Source organism: Aspergillus alliaceus (assembly GCF_009176365.1).
Source record: "Aspergillus alliaceus strain CBS 536.65 unplaced genomic scaffold BDW43scaffold_13, whole genome shotgun sequence".
Lineage (NCBI taxonomy): Eukaryota > Fungi > Ascomycota > Eurotiomycetes > Eurotiales > Aspergillaceae > Aspergillus > Aspergillus alliaceus.
In genome coordinates this window covers 212,494-234,208 of record NW_022474696.1, presented here as the reverse complement: position 1 = coordinate 234,208, position 21,715 = coordinate 212,494, and the positions used below count along the sequence as shown (strand labels likewise).

General features: G+C 46.2%; 6 protein-coding genes across 6 annotated transcripts; 2 read left to right on the top strand and 4 right to left on the bottom strand.

The window, feature by feature from the left end:
- Window positions 1–1,810: 1,810 nt before the first annotated feature.
- On the bottom strand, window positions 1,811–4,200 carry BDW43DRAFT_40301 (uncharacterized protein). The gene is made up of 2 exons (XM_032050016.1): window positions 3,801–4,200; window positions 1,811–3,739 (listed from the first exon to the last, which is right to left on the bottom strand). The coding sequence occupies exons 1-2, from the start codon at window positions 3,898–3,900 to the stop codon at window positions 2,088–2,090; spliced, it is 1,752 nt and encodes a 583-aa protein (XP_031901967.1). The 5' UTR covers window positions 3,901–4,200; the 3' UTR covers window positions 1,811–2,087.
- Window positions 4,201–7,722: 3,522 nt separating this feature from the next.
- BDW43DRAFT_40198 (uncharacterized protein) lies at window positions 7,723–8,355 on the top strand. Its single transcript, XM_032050014.1, has one exon. It carries the CDS (start codon window positions 7,933–7,935, stop codon window positions 8,311–8,313), a length of 381 nt encoding a protein of 126 aa, XP_031901966.1. The 5' UTR covers window positions 7,723–7,932; the 3' UTR covers window positions 8,314–8,355.
- BDW43DRAFT_40207 (uncharacterized protein) lies at window positions 8,355–9,033 on the bottom strand. Its single transcript, XM_032050015.1, has one exon. It carries the CDS (start codon window positions 8,790–8,792, stop codon window positions 8,397–8,399), a length of 396 nt encoding a protein of 131 aa, XP_031901965.1. The 5' UTR covers window positions 8,793–9,033; the 3' UTR covers window positions 8,355–8,396.
- Window positions 9,034–15,765: 6,732 nt separating this feature from the next.
- On the bottom strand, window positions 15,766–18,006 carry BDW43DRAFT_299087 (chaperonin-containing T-complex subunit CCT5; the record flags this gene model as incomplete). The annotated part of the gene is made up of 10 exons (XM_032044672.1): window positions 15,766–15,810; window positions 15,875–15,954; window positions 16,014–16,194; window positions 16,247–16,384; window positions 16,437–17,085; window positions 17,147–17,436; window positions 17,496–17,579; window positions 17,631–17,724; window positions 17,806–17,854; window positions 17,997–18,006. 10 exons carry the CDS (start codon window positions 18,004–18,006, stop codon window positions 15,766–15,768), a joined length of 1,620 nt encoding a protein of 539 aa, XP_031901964.1.
- Window positions 18,007–18,299: 293 nt separating this feature from the next.
- BDW43DRAFT_39925 (chromo domain-containing protein) lies at window positions 18,300–19,623 on the top strand. Its single transcript, XM_032050012.1, has 6 exons — window positions 18,300–18,619; window positions 18,670–18,712; window positions 18,779–18,858; window positions 18,914–19,268; window positions 19,320–19,345; window positions 19,397–19,623. Exons 1-6 carry the CDS (start codon window positions 18,432–18,434, stop codon window positions 19,413–19,415), a joined length of 711 nt encoding a protein of 236 aa, XP_031901963.1. The 5' UTR covers window positions 18,300–18,431; the 3' UTR covers window positions 19,416–19,623.
- A 47-nt stretch (window positions 19,624–19,670) lies between these two features.
- On the bottom strand, window positions 19,671–21,575 carry BDW43DRAFT_39919 (putative transcription factor Rap1). Its single transcript, XM_032050011.1, has 4 exons — window positions 21,258–21,575; window positions 21,121–21,206; window positions 20,782–21,022; window positions 19,671–20,709 (listed from the first exon to the last, which is right to left on the bottom strand). The coding sequence occupies exons 1-4, from the start codon at window positions 21,399–21,401 to the stop codon at window positions 19,831–19,833; spliced, it is 1,350 nt and encodes a 449-aa protein (XP_031901962.1). The 5' UTR covers window positions 21,402–21,575; the 3' UTR covers window positions 19,671–19,830.
- Window positions 21,576–21,715: the final 140 nt, after the last annotated feature.

Genomic DNA, 21,715 nt, shown 5'->3' with positions numbered 1-21,715 from the left:
GTCTCTTTTAGGCAATATGATATACAGATTTTTTTATAGATTCTACTTGCTCGGTAGGTGATATTCTATATCCCCTCGATCAAAAAATAGAAAAGAAACCGGATATCCAGACGGAGAATTATCGTTCCAATCACGGGCTTTGACCTTGTTAGATCTGCCGCCAAGAGATGGGATATACTCTCCGTGAGGGATACCTGCACATGTAACCGGGCAGCAAAATGATCTGATCTGCAGCAAAATTCTCAATGATAAGATGATAATGTAAATCTGTTATGTATGCTAGTTGTAGCACATGTCTCATTCTATGCAACAGAAATACTATTCTATTGTCCACATCTATCAACAAGCTTCCCATATGATGTACCCAACAATACAACACATACAAATAAAAGTACATACACAACCCCAGCCCAACACAACACACTAAAATCGAAGAAAAAAGTATCGATAGTTCATACCCACAACATCCAAACCCAAGGGGCCATAAACATCCAAGAAAACCTCATGGAAGCAAAAAGTTTCCGCCCAACCATCAGAATGCTATCACCCGGAAACTCAATGCGAGGCATAAATCACAATTCCAATCCAAACTGAACACCACACCCTCCAAGAAAGAAAAAAGGACAAAGAAGGTCTAAACATAACCTCTACATCATAGCTTCGCTTCGATTGCTCCAATCGCCGTAGATGGTAGGAATACATCAACTGTTTGGGGGGGAGGCAAGGGCAGATGATGTTATAGTTTATGCCGGGTTACCTCATTGGCAATCCGAGTGGTTCCGCCGCCTCATTCTCGTCATACCTTGACAATTTATCCCAAGCTTGGTATGACAGATAAGACAAATGTAGGAAAACAAATTTAAAGAAATTGAGCAGATTAGGTAGAGGAGGTGTGATAAAACAAAGATGAGATGGGGGGAGGAACCCTCCGGTCGTCAACCTCCATCCATCCATCCTGGGGGATATAATGAGTGATATAATCACCAGATTAATGGGAATGGGCCAGTGCAGGTGAGGGGATCAATGCGATGATTCTAGATCTCGACAGGTACGATTTTTGGAGATATCGCTGGTGCCGCGGATGTTTTTCCAACCACTCAGAACTCTGGGGTTGGGTGGTCAATTCGATCCCTGCTCTGGATGGACGCTTATTTAATACATGGCTTGTGCGCAATACGTGTCAGTGCACGGCCAGAAGGTTCCAACTTTGGATTATAAGTTTCAAATCGATCGATCCTATATGAAAAGAAAAAATCATTTGGTCACTGGACTCTATTGGAGGAATTCTTCACTTTTAATTTTTTTTCATAAATCACAATTTAGCGTACATGGCATGTGCAGACCAAACCCCCCAGAGGAGGACCCAGTAGAGAAGGTGAGGAACAAAATCAAAAGCATATGTATGGTATCTGGTATCAGAACAAATAAAAACGTAAAAAAAAAAAGAAAGCACAGGGACAAAAAGGCTTCAAATGCATCGAATGATACCAACGACGTTTTTCTGCTAAGATGCAGTCACGAGACGCAGGAATGACATCCATCAAAGGCCTCTTTTAGAATTCCACCCAACCCCCACAGAAGGAGAACCCATGCCAAATCTGAATCGCAACCGTTCCGCCCGCCATTGAAGGTAAAAGGAGATCATCTGTACAAGATTAATCGCTCTTGAGGTTTTGTCCTCAATGTGGCTCGTATAATAGTAACATAACGGATAGCCACACAATGCCATGAAAAGAAAATAGAGAAAAGAGAACAAGAGCTGGGAAAGAAGAAAACCAAAGACCCGAAAAAAAAAGAAGTATTAGGTCGGAAATAACAACATATAATCCATAGCTGCGCCAAAATGCAATGCAGAGTCGTGATCGTACGTGTCACAGGGATATTCAATCGGCGGCTTTACATAGACGATAAAGAAACGCGTTGAAGTTGGGGGTATCATAGTCAATAAACATTACCCATCCACCGGAGGATATGTCATGACACAGATAACAAAACTTGAGGCAGAGAAATGAAGTAGAAAGCAAGCGAATTTTTTGAGTTAACATCGATAGTGACTGTCGTTCCAAGTTGCGATCGTCATGATCTCTTTACCAACCCTTCGCGTGGTACTCCCATGGCCCGAAATCAGTGTATTGATTGAAGGAAGCAGTCTTCGCCATATCCTTTTCTTTGTTCTGATTGGCCGCGCCCGGATTAGCCATACCAACGCCCTGGGCGTTTTGTGCGCCTTTAGGATTGGGATACTCCTGCAAATTCGCCATATCATGTGCAGTGTGTCTCCGCTTGAGGAAGGCATTGGCGGTCGCACTCTTCTGTTGTCGTTCCCATAGTAAATGACGCCGGAGGGACTCCGTCAGTTCAGTGGCAAGCATGTTTCGTCGCGTGGTCCTCGGTGAATGAGCGACCGACTGCGGAGTAGCCTTCATGACTATTGGCTTCGATCGAGGGACACCAGGGCCACGCATTGTCAGGTTATCCTCATCATCGGGCGGGGACGATGGGCCGTTAGGTGATGTCATACGCGACCGCTGCAGGGCCGGGGTAGAGCGGGTTGGGGCCCCCATTTTAGTTGGTTGGTGCATCATCATCGTCAACATGGAGCGTCGTGAGACGAGGTTAGGCTTTGAATCAACCCGCTGGAACATTTCTCTCTCCTCGGGACTCGAGCGTCCGCTCTCCGTAATAGAATCTTCCCAGTCAGAATCCTCATCCTCAATAGCACTCTCATCAACCTCGTCGTCCTCGGTCTCGATAGCATCCTCATCATTAACAGGGCGTTCTTTGACGGGCTTTATAGTGTCATCTTGTTCCTTAAATGAAGTCACCTTCTTTTTAGGAATAGATTCGCCGGTCGCCGACCTCGACAGCTCATCGGAGAGGGAACTGCGATGGGGGCCGCGCAAAACCATGCGTTCTTCAAAGGAGCTCTCATCGTCATCACCTGAAGAACCACCAAGCGTAAACATTCCACCCTTCTTCTTGAAAGGCGTCGGCTTGAGTTGAGTGGAGCTCTTTGCGGGACTGGGCTCGGCCGTCATTCTAGGCTGCGACCGATAAGATGAGGAGATGATAGAAGGAGAGAATCCACGGACAATGCTCGGAGATTTGATCAACCCAGGCCGAGATGGAAGAATTTCTGAAGAAGACACGCTCGTATCAGAAGCATTCGCGTTAGCAGCATCACTGTCATTGCAATCCGGCGCAGTAGTGGAACAAGACTCGGTAGAGTGGTTCGGTTGTTGAATGGCAGGATATGACGGTGGCGGTGAGGGTGCTCGCTTCACAGTTGACTCAGAAGGAGGGGTAGGGGTTGGTGTAGACGGCCGAGGTGTGATATCAACGACGGGAGGCGAAACCGTAGCCATTACGGTAGAGATGGGTTCAAGATTCTTCTTCTCCTTAATGCTCATAACCATGCGTTCGAGGCCCAGCGATGTAATGTGTTTTTCTTTCCCACGGCCGAGACTTGCCATAGAATCCTCACGAACAACGGTGGGCTTAATCTCACACTTGGGGCGCTTAATGTGATGTTCAATTCTCTCCGCTTGGTCAGATGCAGCAGATTCGACACTAGCAGAAAGTTCTGGCATGTCCGGGGTCTCCTGGCGTAGGAGTGGCAAAACCGAGGCATCGCTCGACGTCGCTGGCTCCACGCAGAAAGTCTCACGTGTCCATAGTCTCCAACTTAGGTTTTCGAGTCGACGGCCTTCCTCCATGTAATCTGCACATTTCGAGAAAACTGTTTGATGTGGTCAATGTAAATTCCAAATAGCAAGGTGACCTGCAAGAACAGCACTCACCCATCCACATTCCATGAAGACTCTGCGCATTGGCTGTGTCCACCTTGTGGATTTTGGCCGTGTCCACCGTGACAACAGGAGTAGTTAAACGTGAAGGCATCCTGCATACAATTCAATCCCAACTTTTACCAATAACGTTCCTAGCAACTCTCTCCACGCGGAAATTCAGTACGGGGTCGCCGTCTCCCCCGATCGTGGTCGTACGGCGCGAAGGTGATGATATGGAAAATCTCTCTAGTCCTTCAGGCTTCACCCCAAAGATACAACCCGATTTGATTGGTTTGCAGTGTGCTGCAATTGTCTTGAGCAAGGAATGGCGCCCCAGCCAGCAAATCTCCGATGCGAGCAGATCTAGGTCTTTGGTGCAGTAAGTACTGTTAAACCAGTAATCACAAGTTGAGTAGGGCGTAATGATGTTCAATCCTTTAGACCCGCACGAAAAGGCTAGATCTATTATGCGGAGGCAGAGATCGGCTAAAAAAAAGGTGAACGACGGTCGGGGCTAAAAGTCGAAGGTCGATGAGTCGGTTAGTAGTGGAAGAATGTATATGTGCCGGAGCCGGGGAGAAGTATAGAGGGTCCGGGAGGATTGTCGTTCGTGGCGGAGAGAATTGGGGTGAGGAGGAAGGAGGAAAAGTGAAAAGTGAAAAAAAAATTGAAAGAGGAATATGGGGGAGGAGAGACTTAGTAGGTGGAGCGAACTAAGAAGGGAGGAAAAGAGAGAAATAGAATAGATCGTTGTGAATGACGGGGTCGGTGGAGATGGTGGGAAGGGAAGGCGTATGAGAATGGTAACGGTACCAGGGGAGGGCCGCGAAGAAAAAGGATATCGAGAGTGGCCACCGTAAAAGCCCAACGAGAGGGTACCGAGGGACAGGTTCTAAGGTATGGATGGGGATGGGATGGCGGTAAGTAAAAGGATGGATCCTAGTCGCGCCTTCGTCTCTCCATGGTCCGGACCTGGATTGTTACAAAAAAATTTTATTTAATTTTTTTTAATAATAGTCGAATTTATTTTCTTATTTTTTTATTTTTTTTAGTGTGTTACTTCCGGAGTACCCCCATGGGTCGGCTGGTATTCCATACATTGTCATAACAATCAGTAAGATTACCGGGCTGTTTCCGGAGTTCCACCCAAGAAAAAAGTACGGAACTTGGGGGTAATCATACATATGGGTGGTTGTACTAACACTCAGGAAGCCAACAGGTATGGATAGATCCACTTTACCGCAACCATCTTGCGGGCTTTTTGCTCCTGTACTTACTTAGATTCACTATGAAGTACATGTATGTACATCGACAGAACACGAAGCTTCTCAGTTGACGATGTAGCATCACCAACAAATTGAATGAGTATTAGGACTCAATGACTATGAATGAGTAATCTCGGCCTAAAAATATCCATACCCATAACAAATAGGCCGAACTGCAAGAGGGTAAAAAAGAAGCAACTGGTTCTAGACAAACATTCAGACAAAGATCGACTTGTCCTGTGACCTTCCCTCCGCTGCTGACTAAGGGACGATGGATTCCCCTTTGCAGTTTCAATCGATCACTCCATCGCTCACGGGGTCACTTGACTCCTCAAAAACGGGGCCATGATGATTGGCGCAGGCCGCTTGCTGTTGATATCACTCCACTAAGTATTACCCATTCTCTCTCTGGTAGAGGGCATCCTTCCCCTATGATTGAACGCAGACCGCTCTGGCAGCTTCGGCCATTATCCATGTTGATTCTCGCTGTTTTGACGTACAGGTCTTGTCCACAGCTCAGGTACCTTCCCTACAGAACCTCCGCAAGCTCCAGCGCCACCTCGTAGATTGCCCAGCACGATTTCTCAAGAGTCCTGCTGACTTTCTGCTGGAGCCGTCTTGATGCAATTGTGTTCGCCACGGGCATGTTTTCGGCCACATTCAATACATTAATTGCCCTGGGTTGAGGTTCTGGACTACATCTCAAGCCACATTTTTTGCTTTCTTTTTCTCTCGCCAGATGATTTCATTAGCGCAAGACCATTTTTCCCGGCCGTTGAATATAATTTGAAGTTTATCCGCCATCATCAACCAAAGTCCCTGTGAATGTAGCTGTGCCTCCATCCTTCTGACACGTCGGCATTTTTGGTCAACACATCCCGATCCAAAAAAAAAAAGGGCTAAACAACGCCCTGCTATTAACCGGTGGTATGCATGTACCATCAAAATGCCCCCAGGTTGAGGTCGCATACCGGGGAAACGCTACACGGTTTCCGATCTTGCTGATCATTTCAGCTATGGATGTTCAATTATGCATGGCTCTTATCGGTTCCTTGATTGATCTCTGCTGCTATGTATGTAGCTATCCTAGTGTACACAGTCCAGTATTCAATCTTCTAGTTTCCCCTCCCTCCTATCATGCGGACCTTCTCTCCCTAAAGTCTTGAAGCATTGCTCAGTGCTACAAATCATAAACTCCGTCTCTATCCCTAGCGGGATGCCGTATTTCGCCCCCAGAATTGAACAGCCAACACGAAAGGGGGCTGTCAACGGGTAATGTCACAGCTGCCCGCTTCCTCTACTAACAATAGTCACAAGGTGAGGTTTTGCCAGCTGTCACCGGTAAACGCGTAGTCAAATGATATCAACATGACCGCAGACTTGGGACATCTGGATAAGATCGTAGAGTATACACATATGTGTATCCATAAACGATAACCGCTTGACACCCCATGCCCCATATTTTGTGTTTTGTTTGGTACTTTTAGCCTTTAGCCGCTCATTACCTTTAGCCTTTTTCCTTAAATTTTTATTTTTTATTTTTTACCTTTTATTATTATTATTGTTATTATTTTGAGTGTCACGGGGCTCTAAAGACTTTTTTTAGTCCCATTTTCTTTTTTCCCCTTCCATAGTCCCCTGTCTCATAATACTGGGCCCAAAACGCCACAGTTTGATATACCCCCCAGTTCCCCAGATATGTGGTTCGGGGCGCTGGGATGAAGGAGATCTCCCCGATTCACTCATCACCTATCAGCCTCGAAACCCATTCTCCCTTCCCTTTAATTTGCTCTTCGTTTTCCTTCTTGCAACTTCCCGTCAGCCCCAGAGTAACACATTTCGCACGTTTCATCAATCATGTGATAATAACTCCACGTCAAGGGCTCCAGCTCCGAGAACACCTGATTGATGAGTTGTAAGATTCGGTTCCATCTCAGTGACAACCCCCCGCATGATTTCTTGCCTATCGGACTATATCGGTGGACATGAAATGATATGATGTCTTGGTTCAGCTTAATGATAAACATATCCAGATTCGTACGTAACCTCCTCGAAGCAAAATTAAAACCAAACCCAAAAAGAAAAAAACATTAAATAAAATAAAACCCAGCTGATTGATTATAAAGGAGAGAGAGATAGTGGCTCGGCTTATTATCTTTCCCAAAAAAAGCCTTGTAACATAAACATAACATCTACAAGCGCAAGGCCCCATTCTCATCCTGCTTGCCCGGATTTCGCTACTTTCCAGGTACCTACAGTACAGGCTTTCGCCCAACCATTATGGGCTCCGTTTAATGCCGCATTTATTTGCATTAGTAGAGAGTGCCCTGCCCCGTCCGCTGGCAATTACCGGAAATGGAAAAGAACATCAATAAGCGCGATAATCATTGACGTTGACTTGGCTGGAGCGAGGATTAGGATTAGTATTATTACGATTATTATTATTATTACTCCGTAGTTAAGGGTGCGGAGTACAGTAGTAGTATGTACTGTTATATACATTTTGCGCAGGTTGTCGAAGCTTGACTCGTTGCGAAGTAATCTTATTCGGTGCTGCTGCGTAGTTTTGACTTCCCAGCTACTTGGGTGGAAATCTCCACTGTTTCTGTCGTGCATATACTCCTATATCCATGCATACAATACTTGCCAAAGTCGTTGTCGGCATCATTAGACTTACTTAGACTTGGGTCCAACCTTGCATCGCAGAACCCAACGTCAAATTCAATACCAGAAAGAAACCAATATTAAGAAAAGAGAAGGGGCGCAAGACGAATGAGTTACAACCTGACCTCATTCCACCCATTGACTAGAAGCTTAACTTCCCGTCTTCTGGAAATTCGCCCCTCTTTCAATCCTTATTGTTTTCATAGATCGATGCAATGATGTCGGGGACGGCTGTTCAGCTGCCCATCATACATGCATGTAATCGTTCCACGGTGACGAGAGAGAGCGAGCCACGTAGCTGCGCCTTAATCCCGCTGAACAGGTTCAGGTCCAACTGGGGGGTATCATGCTGCAGGGTCTTCCGGGAAGGAAATGAAAAGCAAGAATTTTTTTCCATTTTCATTTTTATTTTTATTTTTTTTTTAACTTGCGGAGTACTTACTTACTTCCAGAAGCATTGGGGTACGTGCGTGTCGGGGGTTACATTTGACATTCTTGATGCCGATATTTTCTCCCCCCAAAATCGACTGGATCCGATCGATCTACCTTTTTGGTTTTTATTTTCTTTTCCTGTTTTGTTCACGGCGGGAATGTAATGTTCTGTTCCTCTTACGTTGGACTGGTTACTGGATGGAAGGACAAGTACTGTACCCTAGGTAGGAGTGAGTGGTGATGATTACTAGAAGTTAATTAAGCTTATGGGGGGGAAAAGAAAAAAATGTATGGGGATGTTCGGCGATCCGTATTTCTTGATTTTCGTACTTCCATACATATGTAAGTACATCGAAGTAGATGTAGATATACATCGACAACTTACCTTGTATGTACTCTTGTAGCTAGATACTGTACTACAGTCATGATAGCAACAAAACAGGTACAGGCAAGCTAGTTTTCCCGTCTTTGACCTCATGAGGCGCAAGAATAATAAAAAAAAAAAAATGTCCGACCGTCTCATGATCCAAGTTCTAGACAAAGGGAAACGGCAACCTTCGAGAAGACAATTGGAACTCGGTGACCAAATCTGTGTTTTTCTCGGGCTCTCAACCAACCACTTCTCGGGCTCTAAATGGGACATATCATACTCATAGTAGGTTTCTAACTATCTTTTTCCCATGTGTCCGATAGAGAAGGTTAATCTCGGACTTTCTGAGGGAATAAAACTTATCCTTCTGTTGGACTGGATACTGTTGCGCCCGGCCGGAGGGTTGTTTCATGGTACTATCTTAACGTTTATATTTTCAGTTTTGTTTAGGATTTGAACTGGCTAACATTATTTGAGGATAAGGGAAATTTTGATTAAATTAGAGATTGATGAGAGCGAACGACCGACTTCCCTCTCATCCGAAAAGTTGCCGAAAACTCACGGCTACGAGGTATCCATCTTTTTTTGTGGTTCGCTGTTCTGATTTATTTCAGCATACTTCTTTTTCGTAAAGGATAGCACTTGAAGCTTAACACTAGGTTAACGTTACGTTAGGCCCTACCAAATACTAGCCTCACTTCGGGAGAAAGGTAAGAGAAGTAAGTACCGATTGAGACGACTATCGATGTGGCGGAGTCAATAATGGGGAGGGTAGGTAGTAAATGGGCAAATACCAATGGGTCCAAAGTAGGTATACATGGAATACCTCAGTGCAAGACAGTAACTATTCGGTACAGGTACCGCATTACCTGTACGACCTTGGGTGATACTACATCTGCCCCTTAACGTGGGGGAGAAGGATTGAAGAGGCTTAGTGGCGAAAAAAATTAAGAAAGTCACAAGAACAATTCCCCTGTCACATGATGTGGGGTCGGTCCGCGGCATTACGAGACAGAAGGAGGCAAAAGCGCCTGTCATCGGCCGGTAGATGATCAATTAGACTCACGGCGATGAGAGGAGTGGATGACGTTTACTTCTGGTAAGTGGCATTATCCCTGTTGGAAGACGTCAATGTTTTCCATTTCATCATTGCCTCGGTCTGGATAACGGAGTATCTCCCCCACCTCTTTCCCTCCTCTTTTGCTCCTTTCCGGTAGATGTCTGGGATGCCTCGGATCCTGGTGGATGTTCATTATACGGAGAGTAAGGAGATGGATGTAGCCTGCTGTTCGAAAGGGTAATAGTGCCGATGTGTTCACCGGTCTTCTCAATGGCATCCCCAATTGCAGCGGTGAAATAAGCAATATCCCCTATAGATAACGGAGGACCTCAGTCCGGTCTCTTACTAAACTCGTGTGTACTCTTGCATACTTGCATGCATAGTACGTCTTTAGAATGCGGTATACTGAACGGGGTATTCCGTGAAGAGTATCTAAATAGGGACAACATCAGGTGCCTTCTCCAGATCGGTCAGAGAATTGCCTAGACCACATCGGCCAAATTTAGTTTTGTTGTGGCTGGTTTGGGCTCGGGGCCTGAACAAAGGAGTTTGATAGCCACCACTGCTCGATGTTGCTAGAGCATAGAATCAACTGGCGTATCCTTGATTGACCAGCATAGAGAGGACCGGGAGCAGAGGCATGAATGTGCGTACGCACATCCATTTCTGATGTTGATCCCGGCCAGTCCAGCCCTACATATATATCAAAGATGTTTCAGGCGCCCCTTCTCTTCTAAGTCCTGATATGCATAGCTTAAAGCTTGAATTGGCGCACAGATAATAGTATCGTGAGCTTGAAAAGGTCTAACCCTTTTAAGGGCCGAAGGGATACAGGTGCGACAAGGAGTAGAATACCTGTGTCAGGTACCTGTTGCCAGAGATCGAGCAACAGCAACAACCACAATAAAGGGACTGACTGTGTTTCGATCTCCTTCGTTATAGACGTATTTCGCCCCATTTCCCTGGTGTTCTGGAAGCCTTAGTCCACACAGACAAGCGTAACGTCCAAAGCCAAATCCCCAGAACAGAAAGAGAAAACCAAAGGGAAACTGGGTACCTTCGAGCAGTCACATTCCACACATATTTGCCCTCAGACCTGCATCCCCGACCAACTTTTTTTCTTTTTTGCGCCATGATCAACATCAACTATGTAGCTCCCTACCACCCGAAAGGTCTTAGTACATAGCAAATAGACCGATTGGAAACCTGTCCTTTGTTCGAGAAATTGGAACTAGTGGTCAATTATGCGATCTTGCAGGCTAGCTCTAACCCTCGTCCCCTCTCCTAAGGCGGATGCAAGGGTTGCGCGGATCGCGGGTTAAACCCTGAACAAAGGACGATCTTAGTCAGGGGAGCCGTTGGACTGTGACCTCCATGGTCCTTGAAACAGGGAGAGTTGCGGAAATGGAGGGAGATAAATGGATCTATTCTTGGGATGACTGTTTGTTATTCGCAATAGTAGGGCTAGGTATATACAACGTAGAAGATCCGTGCTCTGCTCCTTACACCGTCGAGGACCGTGTCCTTCTTCCAGAGTCGTCTGTTTGCCGTTTCGATGTATCGTATCTCATTCCCTCCTTGATGAACGGCAATCGCAGGGATCTTCATCTCCAAGTGTCGGTCTATAAATTGGATGCATGGGTGGTGAAATTAGGTAAGAGCTGTTGGTCGGTGTCGGCGGCACGTTTACGGGGTAATTTAAATACCCCAGATTGATGGCGTTTGGAGCCCACGATAGCCTCACACCGCTTACAGCCAACAACAAATGGCGCACGTAGGACAGGCCCTCGTTTCCCGGCTCATGGGGAACTGGCTGGATGGTCGGCGAGAAAAAAAGAAAGGAAAAAAAAAAAAAAAAAGGAAGCAGCAGTAGCAGGCAGGCAGGCATGGAGGATTCGGAAATCCCTTGATTCATTCATTCAATCCCTCTGTGGAATCAGGTACGAGGAACAACGAAGCATATAAAAAACGAAGACTGTGTATCCATACATTGATACGTACGACCATACATACATACCACCTCTGTAATCCTCAGCGCCCCATTGGGGGGCTTATTTGTCCGAACAACGAAGTAGATTTCGTTGCATTGAAGTGTGTCCAGGTTTATGGGAACACAGGAATGTTCTGTTACTTGCCGAGTACCTGCTGATTTGTTAGTCTAACTTTGGACCCGCCATGTCGATCATACATTAACGGAATCGGTGGGTAAGGGGGCCGCTATACAATCAATTCAATATATAATATATGCAGGTTCAGAAGTTATTCCGGTCTGACTCGGCTTAACTGCTGGGGGAAAGTCAGTAGGTCATGATTTGTGGTGAATGCAGGGAGGACTGTGTTGATTGTTGATTATTGTATCAACACACATTGGAGGTTGTACAGGTGATGAGGTAGTATATACCTCATATTCTCATCTGAGAGATACCTACACCACGTCTCTCGAGCTTATGCTAAGGTAGTGTCGCCGTTCATTGTCAGAGTCGTAGATATACCTGCCATTTGATAGGTCTGGAATATTTGATAACCAGGGTCCATGAGTTCTTCATGTCCTACGAATGTTTAGTGCCGATGAGTCAGGTCTCTTGTTCGTTGCATCATGTGGAGAATACTCGGCAGTTAAATTCTTAGACGAGCTCCGTTGGATATACATCATGATTCAGTTACTAGGAGTGAAGTTTTTTTTTTAAAAAAAAAAAAATTATTATTTATGAGAATGTCCCACATTACCCTGGTCCACTGATAGCGATCGGAGACCCGTATATGTGATTCTACTTACGCGTCCATTAATCTCCACCATGTGACTTATGGGCTACAGTAATTTCCAGTATCTATGTGCTAATAGTTAGTCAAAGAGTGCCAAATCCGAGGCTGAGGGGGGTCCTGATTGGGTGCATTGGTATTTGATTGTTCCTGCTTCTCGGTTCCTTATTGGACAGGGTAGAAGTGTCAAGCACAACGAAGAGCAAATAGCAATAGCTACGATGACACTCTTTTCCCTTTACTGACACTTGTTTACGGGCATTGAGTTTGCCAATCGTTGAGGTGGAAAATCTCATAGATGTTGTCGAGCCTACAAGTTGGTCTTACCGCTGGCTATCTGAGAATATATCGCACCGTTGCGGTATACTTCAAACGAGGATCTCCCAAACCTATGGACCGCTCTGTTCCGGTCTAAGTAGAACAGAGTCTTGCTAATATGGATCCATTGTACGCTCTAGCGTCGAGCTCCGCCTTTCCAAATGCATAGATGAGCTCATGCATTTCTATCGAGATACTGGATACATGGTACGACTGATCATGATAACTAGAACCACTCGACCTTATCCAGTACTTTTGATAGAAAACAAAGCATACAATAGAAGAGAAAGAATCAGTAACAGGAATCCAACATACCAGACATTTCATACCGGTCAAAAGAACAAAAACCGTAATAAAAAATCCAAAAAGGAATAAGGGTAAGAATCATAAAAAGCAAAGCACGGGAGGCGCTGATGAAAAGCATCAAGTCGAATATCTCACCGCAGTCGTGTGATAACAGCGATCACCAAGATGGGAAGTAGCGGTATAGAATGGAGCCAGCATTGATAAGATATGCCCAACTGTTTCGCCTGTCTCTTGCCCTGCGAACAGCGTCGTTTGACGCCTTTGTCTTCGCGCTGTCACGAGAAGCGCAAAGGTTTCTTTATTGTGCCGCCGGACGGGATCAGGTCTTAAGCAGCCGCGAACAGATCTTGGCCACGTCAATGCTCCTCTCATCCATGTGACGAAATGGATGCAAAAATAAACCATGGGGATTCAAGGGGGGTTGGTGGGAAGACCAGATAGGCAACGATGGATGAACGGGGCGAGGCTTACCGGCAGGCAGGCGCAGGACATCTGGGGGTTGGTGGGTGGAGGAAGAAGAAGCTGTTACTGATCGGGTGGAGATTTGGCACCGTGACGGGGAAAAGAAACATCAGCTGCGTTTATTGGGGGCATGTGTGGATCGGCTGGGTCTAGAATGAGAATTATCATGCAAGTCCAGTCAGGCGGTGGGGAATGGAGGAGGGGAAGAAGTTTGAGAAAAAGAGTTGAATGAGGTGTCAAATTGTTGTTCCTCCACATGGTAAGCATTAAATCAGCCAACGTCCGGGTCATCTGAATATCGTTGTGCCTGGGATCCAGGGGACAGTTCTTACTCGTCGTTTCATGGATGATGATTTTCTCTTTCTCCTTTTCAAATCTTCCCCGACTAATAATAAGTTTAACTTAGTCTCAGCATTCAGGCCAGGAAATCAAATCCGTCCGTCCTGATTGACCGTCGTTCGTTATATTTTTTAGCCCTAGGTGTTGTATGTAGATTAGATGGAAAAATATATTAGAATTGCTCCCGTGCCATCTCTTTTACCCCCTCGCTCCTCTCCCCATAAAAATGAGAAGAATAGAAATAGCATGACCCGTATATAGTCCACAGGCCCCGTTACACAAATCTCAATCCTGCATCAGCCATGTTCATTGTGAATCATTATTCTTAGAACTTGACACTTCAGACCCCAAATGACTCGCTCGGACTCTGAGCTGTCCAATTCTGTTCTGGGATCGACTGACACCCTACTAATCCGAAGATATGGTACCAGTGGATCTGTCCATCGTGACAGGTGACCCTCCCGGCATGTCTGTCTATGAGTATAGTACAGTACTTATCTACTAAGAGTGAAGTAATCTGTATGCAACATCGTATATGAACCTTCACATGTTACCTAAAAACCCCCCTCGAGTCCGTGGAATTGGGCCTTCCATTTCCACGCGATGCAAAACCTCGCTGGCGGGACCAAAAGTACGACTCTTTCTCTCTTTTTTTTCCCCTTTTCCTTTTCCTTTTCCTTTTCTTGTTTTTTGTTACTTCCCCTCGCGCCGAATAAGCCGAGACAAGCGGAATCCATGGAGCTTTTTCCCTCCATGTGACCTACAATACTACGGAACGACTAATGCTCCTGAATCACGTTGCCCACTGGATGCTGATTATGCATTTCAAACAGTCATCACCATCTTTTTGATCACCTTTATTGAACTCTGATTCATTTACTCATCGTGACAAGAAAAAGAAGCTGAACAGCCCATCCCATCCCATCCCGGCCCGCCCCGTCCTTCGCCATTCAGAAGTGAAAGCTTCCTACCTTAGCTCTGGACAAGGGCCATCCAATATGATCCAGTATTGTACTCGATATAGAATGGTAGGCGGGTGATGTATGTACCTCTCCCTGTATCCTATACCTAGATACTACTATGTACAGTACATACTTAGCCATAAGAATCGGAGTTCCCCGAACATAAAAGACTCTTACCTCAGCCCCTGGTCCCCCTGCATGGCCGCGTCGTACTGGAAGGTATCTGCTACAGAGTGACTACCACTGTACCATCGTCATATGACTCCGAATCACCGAAAATAAAAATAAAATCAAAAGTAAAATCAAAAATAAAAATTAAAGGGGTGACGACCAGGCACACTTTAGATTAATTCCCCGAAGGGACAGTGCCCGAAATGCTGGGACGCGACTTGAGGTACATACAGCACCGTAGTGGGGCGGATTAGGAAGTCGGATGACTCGACTTTGCTTTACGTTCATTTTCCCTTATTGCATGGTGTTGAGACCGATAAGCATTTTGGTTGATCGTCAGTGAGGGGAGGGGAAAGGATTTTTATGTTTTTTTTTTTTTATATGAGTCAATGGTGTTGAGAAGGTCTATCCTGGTGGTTATTGGTGACGGATGCTGGACTCTCGTTAGGCATCTAGGAAGGTTCAGGTGATGGATATTGGAACCTAAAGGGGTATATTATTGACTTGGATTGGCTAGGGCGGTCACCCGTGGCAGTGGTATATATAGATAGTACTTAAGAGGATGAGATGGGAGAATTCGAATGCTTGCGTTAAGCATTAGAGATAGGATACCGGGCATTACATGCTGGGAAGTAGTAGACAGGCTCCTTTGCCTCTCTCGAGAAGTAAAGACATCGTGATGTATAGGCTAGGGAGGAGCATCATTGAAGTTCATTTCTTTAATTCGTTGCAACGGACCTTCTATGTATTCGCCATGTTTTACATGGACGACCAACTAATTACCCATAGCATAAATTGTGTAGTATCAATCACCACAACCGAAAGTCTCACTTTTTGACCACCAAAATCGAACTTGTATACAAGAAATCTAGAACTCCTGCTCGTCATCGCCAGAAATGATGACGTTGTTAATCTGCTTCCACGTTAGTTCCCCTTGGCCGCGGATGATGCAGAGATGCGGCGCTCACCTTAAGGACCATACGGCAGAGCTGAGTGGCGAGCAAGAGCTGCTGCCTCTTTCCAATCAGTGGGTCAATGGCAAAGTGCTCTCTCATATCTAGATCAGACCAACGTATTAGTATCCATTTCTACTCCCACTTTGACTGTGAAACCTACCGTTGTTGCCAGTCATCATGCAATCAACTCCCAACCGCGAGTTGTTCTCCTTGACCTGGCGAGATTTGATCGAGGCGAGAGTCTCAATAGGGTTCAAGCCAGAGTTCTCAGCCAGTGCCAATGGCACGGCATCCAGAGCATCGGCGAAAGCGCGCATGGCATACTGCTCAATTCCTGGGCTCTGTAGATTATATTAGCCCGAGGGCTCCCCCAAAACAACGGCTGTGACATACCTTGACTGCGGCATCTTCCACGGCAATAGAGCAGGCAATTTCAGCAGCACCGCCACCATACACAACCCGGTTGTCTCGCACCAGGTTACGTACAACGCAGAGCGCATCGTGAAGTGACCGCTTAGCTTCGTCAATGATCTAGGATGATATTAGTATGTGGAAGGCGGAACGAACAACACTCTGAACTGACCATCTTATTGCTGCCTCGTACAAAAACGGTGACAGCACGGCTGTTAGCGCAATCTTCAATGACAAGCATCTTCTCACGGGTGGTGCCAAAGGTCATCTCCCGGACACTACCAGCTGTTCCCAGCTTCTCTGCACTCAAGTCCTCAAAGCGAGGAACAATCCGACCGTTCGTTGCGATAGCAATGAGCTCAATTTCAGGGCCGCCAACCCAGCGTACGGCAGGGAGTTTGTTCTGGAGGAGAAGATGGTTTGCCTCGTCATCGAACCCCCATTGACAGATAACCAAATTGGCTCCCGAGTCCTTCAGGTGTTGGATCATCTCTGTGAACTTCTCTCTCTCATAATCTTGCAGCTTCTTGAATTCTTCGACCGATGTGATGTCGAGCTTGTGCTTCGTCTTCGGCTTGGGGGGTTCGAACGGGCAGGTCAAGATTGCCAATTTGGCATCCTTCACTTCATCGGGCATCTGGGGATGAGAGAAGTCTTTATCCACAATGACACCCTTGACAAGTAATGAGTCCTCAAGGGAACCGCCAACTTTTCCGTCAACCTTGATCAATTCGAAGTCGACATCTTTGCGTTCGAGATCTGCAACGGAGAGTACGGCATCGATAGCAATATTGGCAAACTGATCGTGTGACTTGGAAACACTATCAAGGAATTAGTGCCGAAAAATGTGAAGACGTTATAGCCGGAGCGGTTTTGACATACATTTTGCTACCCAAGCTAGTCTTGGCAACCTTGAGTAGGTTGGAAGTGTCCTCCTTGGTGAAAGGAATTTCATCACTGATCTTATCGAGGTGTGCAACAGCAATCTCGCAAGCTTGATCATAACCATCTGCGATACGAATAGGGTGGATGCCCTTATCGATCAGGTCAAACGCCTGCTCCAGCATGGCTGCAGCCAGGACGACGACACCCGTTGTTCCATCACCAATTTCTTCATCTTGGGACTTCGAGAGCTCCACAAGCAGCTTGGCAACGTTGTTTGTGATATCCATCTTCAGAAAACTTCAAGTTAGCCATCTTTCGGGGAACGACGGCTACGCGGTGGACGAACCTGAGACAAGATGGTTGCGCCGTCGTTGGTCACGGTAATATCGCCATCTGGAGAGATAAGAATCTTGTCGAGACCACGAGGACCCTAAATCATTTTTAGATGCTGTCGAAAGGCGATCCCACGTCTAAGTCATACCAGAGAAGTCTTCACAATGTTAGCAACCGTTTTGGCGGCAACGATATGTGCTTTCACGGCATCGGTGCCATGCTGTCTCTTCTTCTTTCCCTGGCTATCAAAATCCAGCATATCAGCCACCTTCCCTGAGAACGCCGTAACCCCCTCATCTTATAAGTGTAGATTCGTGACGTACTCTCGAACGACGATGAAAGGCCGGCCCTGTTCATCTTTCAACACAGAAGCTATCGAACTGTTAGCGAAACTCCCGAGATGTATAGGCTATCGATATTGTGGAAATATTCTACCTTGAGATAAATCAAGCTCTAGAACGGGAGGTTGAACCCGTCAGTACAGTAAATTCCAATGAGGGGCACGAAGACATACGCATCGCCATTTTTGTCGGTCTGCCACACGGCAGGAGTCCAAATTCAAAAGATGGAAAAATGTGAGTGACACGGAGGTGAGAGAAAAGAAAAACCCCCAAAGTACCGTATTGAAGTGAGGTGGGGAGTTCAGGGACCTGGACGCTACCAACACTCTTTCATTTTTAGAAATTCTGGAGACGGTTCTGATGTCCCAGTCGGGCTAGTGAGCTGCTTTCCATATCGGGTATAGCGCCCTTCTGCCTTCACGCGACTGCGCGACTTGGCTATTGTAGCAAGCACCGAGAGCGATAATTATCATCGACTATTTCTAATGCTAGCCTGTACAAGTTCAGCAAAGTAACTAGCTCCCGCTCAATTTCACCAAATCCTTCAAGCTGTTTTCCCGCATCTTAGCTTTGGCGTCTCCTTTCCGTCGAACAATGCCCCGTGAGTGATGAAGATACTTGATGCGCCTAAGATGCCATGTGGAATTGACAATCGCATAGCGCCCGTAGAAAATCTCTCCGACGATGAGTCGACCGGGGAATCTATCCCTTACAATGACGCGAAAGAGGACCATAAATCAGACGCCGAAAACCAAGAGGACAATGATGACGAGGACGAGGAGGATGAGGAGGGCGTGTGAGTTATGATGCGCTGCGACAATCGACAAACAGCGCTAACATAACCAGTTATATCGTTGAAGAGATTCTCGGTCACGACTTCGCAAAGAATGTGGGCACAAAAACATCTCGCATTGCATTAGCGCAAATGGAGCTCCCGTAGCTAATTCTGATATAGGGCAATCTCCTCCTACAAGTGAAGTGGAAAGGCTACGATGACCCTGCAGATCAGACAATGGAGCCGGAGGAGAACTTGTTGTATGTCCTGGCGCGCCCTTAGCTTCCGGGTTCGGTACCAATTAATTTCTATTAGGGAGGGCGCAAAAGATCTGGTAGAAGAATACTACCGTACCCAGGGAGGCCGACCTGAAAAGCCCCGGCCAAGGAAACGGAAGCCGATGACAGGGCCGAAGCAAACGCCAGAAAAGGCCGAACCTAAACGACGACGAAAGTCCCGAGCAGACAATGCCACCGAAACTCCAGGTGAAGATGATACAGAGTTGCCCGAATGGGTACCCCGGTCGAAGAACTGGGAGAATGAAGTTCAAAATATTGACACAATCCTACGTGAACCTGGAACTTCGAATTTAATTGCGTATCTTCATTGGAAAAATGGGAAGAAGTCTAAGGTTTCACTTGAGACCTGTTATGATAAGTGTCCGAAAAAGGCAAGTTTAGTCCCCAATCAATCTTTCGAGATACCCACTAACGTTTAGAAGATGCTTAAATTTTATGAGGAGCATTTGTGAGTTATCCTATCTATTATCAATATTTGTATGATTCTAATCGTTATTAGGGTTTTCAAGGAGGCTTGAATTCGAATCAATCTTATACCGCCCGTCTGCCTCTTTTTTCTCCTTTGTTTTATGTGCGTGCGCGCGTGTATACCATTTCTAGGCTCGGTTTGTAATTGGTTTAAAACAAGATCTTTGCCTATATCCCTAAGAGGTGAAAGGCAGTATCTTTGCTAGATGATACTGTTGGATCAGTGCATAAATGGGCGTTTCGTTGGTGGTCTCAATTTATCCTTTGATTGACAATTGGTATCTCGGTAGCTGGAGAGCAAAAAGTAAAGGGGAAAGAGAGAGAAAAGAAAAAAAGGGGAGGAAACCATTGACATAATAGCTCAGGGCTCTCCCATCGTCTATCGGATATTCTGGGCTAACAACCATTTCCTCGCCTTCGATCATTGTACTTTGGGTTTGCTCGATATATGTATGCTTCAGAATCTTACCCGTCTGCGCGATCGAGGCCAGCGGCTTTTGCCATCCTAAGATACTCCCACCGGCTGTTGAAGGATTCCGAGCCATGCTTCTTCAAGACCCGTTCGATGGGTCGGGTCTCTTCTGCTTCAATACACTCATCGTCCTCAGCTGTCCATACTCCGGCCATATTATCGGGGATACCTTTTCCTGCAACCAGATAGTCTAGAACCTTGTCGGCTAGATATGGGTCCATGCTGGTGCAGCACAAAGCCTCGATTATTTGCTCCTCGTTATCTGCTTTCCCTATCCGCAGACGATCATCAATCCATGCGTCGATATCTTTCTCAATCGGATCTTCGGGTCTAGGATCTGGGCTTGATGGTAGAAAAGGCAGTTCAAGAAACAAAGGATCGATGGTGTTGTCTGGATCGTGGGCCAGAGATTGTGATTCTTGGGGCTGTACAGGTCCTGGTGTGTTCGTGTTAGGATACAGAGCGCTAAGTGTTTCATTAATTATTGCATTTGCTGAAATCGGACCTCCTTGAATGTTTGGGGACTTGGTCTGTGGTGTATATATCGGAACAGGGGTGGTATCTTTGGGTGGTTTATCAATCGCTCTCTTCTTTTGGCTCATGAGGCGCGTTCCGTCCAATTCATGATCGATACTGGGTTCCGGGATTCGCTTTCGTTTTCTACCCGCTGTAATATGAGCAGCTGGGGGATCGTCTTGGTATTGCTCCCTATGTAACTCTGGTGGAGTTCGTTCTAGCCCTGAGGATTCTCTGCGGCTGTCCCCCGCCGTGGAAGCGGGATGATCTGGTTTTCGCATAGCCCCCGGACGCGGCCGCCCACGGAGTCTCTTCAAATAACGATCACGATATGACTGATATGTGTGTCTAGGGTTCTATGGAAGGATAAGTCGTAAAGCTCAAAAGTATATAGCTCACTTGATTCTGGATGTCAAATGATAAATTACCTTTGCGGCAAGTTCCTGATAAATCCTATTACCCTGAATACGGGCGTTTGGGACTTTTTCATAGTCTGCCATGTAGTCCCAGAGATACTGGTCGTCTTCCAGAGTGAACGGGAGCCTATGGCTTCTGGTTGGGATATGTGTGGCCCCGACGGGGCGAGCTGCAGATGGACCAGCTCTGTGTTTTTCAAGATCTTCCAACTGTCCATTCTTGACAGACCACTCGACATATCGATATGAATATCTTGCGAACCGTTAGCATATGTAACTCGAGGTAAAAGAAAGCAAACAAACAAACTATGAAAAACAAAACTTTGATAAATATATATGCAGTCCACTCACGTATCCGGTGGGAGATTCTTCCTGGTATGATCGACTAATTTAATATCTGCATCCTTCTCGTGGAGCCTAATGATACCCCCATGTTGCTATAGACGCGTCAGAGCAACAACGCTAGGAGGTCGGATTAAGGTGAATACCTGAATGAGCTCTTTGAATCTACTTCTTTGGGGGACATTTTGTGATAACCAGAACTGTTTGTCTTGGAAAAGAGGGCCAGGCGGAGCGCTGGAGCCCTTATTCCCCATGGCCCTTTTCTTCTCTATCGTCGCCCCAGGACTCATACAACCTAATACAGCCGAAGAGCTGTCCAATGGTCCGTCCCCCTTCTTATGACTAAGGTACGGGTTGCCAACCGTCCATGGCAGGTTTTCTCGCTGCAAGTTAGTGGCTGATTGGTCGCGCGTATATTATGAGTAGTCCGAATTAAGGTGCAAGCATTAAACTCCTCCCAAGACTGGGATATCCAGGACAATTGTTGTCTGCTCTTATCAAAGAGTCCAAAGTCAAGTTGCGATCTATGAAATCATCACGTGAACGGACGCACGTAGCAGCCAATCATAAGGCCGAACCCAGCCCTAGCCTAAGCGGGCCATCA

Excerpts from the sequence above, each read along its gene's own strand:
- BDW43DRAFT_40301 (XM_032050016.1), bottom strand. The coding sequence starts at position 3,900 with ATGCCTTCACGTTTAACTACTCCTGTTGTCACGGTGGACACGGCCAAA. Across the intron at positions 3,740-3,800 it reads TCTTCATGGAATGTGGATGG|TTTTCTCGAAATGTGCAGAT; the intron begins GTGAGTGCTGTT and ends CACATCAAACAG.
- BDW43DRAFT_40198 (XM_032050014.1), top strand. The coding sequence starts at position 7,933 with ATGATGTCGGGGACGGCTGTTCAGCTGCCCATCATACATGCATGTAAT.
- BDW43DRAFT_40207 (XM_032050015.1), bottom strand. The coding sequence starts at position 8,792 with ATGTCCCATTTAGAGCCCGAGAAGTGGTTGGTTGAGAGCCCGAGAAAA.
- BDW43DRAFT_39925 (XM_032050012.1), top strand. The coding sequence starts at position 18,432 with ATGAAGATACTTGATGCGCCTAAGATGCCATGTGGAATTGACAATCGC. Across the intron at positions 18,859-18,913 it reads GAGCCGGAGGAGAACTTGTT|GGAGGGCGCAAAAGATCTGG; the intron begins GTATGTCCTGGC and ends AATTTCTATTAG. Across the intron at positions 19,269-19,319 it reads ATGATAAGTGTCCGAAAAAG|ATGCTTAAATTTTATGAGGA; the intron begins GCAAGTTTAGTC and ends AACGTTTAGAAG.
- BDW43DRAFT_39919 (XM_032050011.1), bottom strand. The coding sequence starts at position 21,401 with ATGAGTCCTGGGGCGACGATAGAGAAGAAAAGGGCCATGGGGAATAAG. Across the intron at positions 21,207-21,257 it reads GATTCAAAGAGCTCATTCAG|CAACATGGGGGTATCATTAG; the intron begins GTATTCACCTTA and ends ACGCGTCTATAG. Across the intron at positions 21,023-21,120 it reads AAGAATCTCCCACCGGATAC|ATATTCATATCGATATGTCG; the intron begins GTGAGTGGACTG and ends ACGGTTCGCAAG.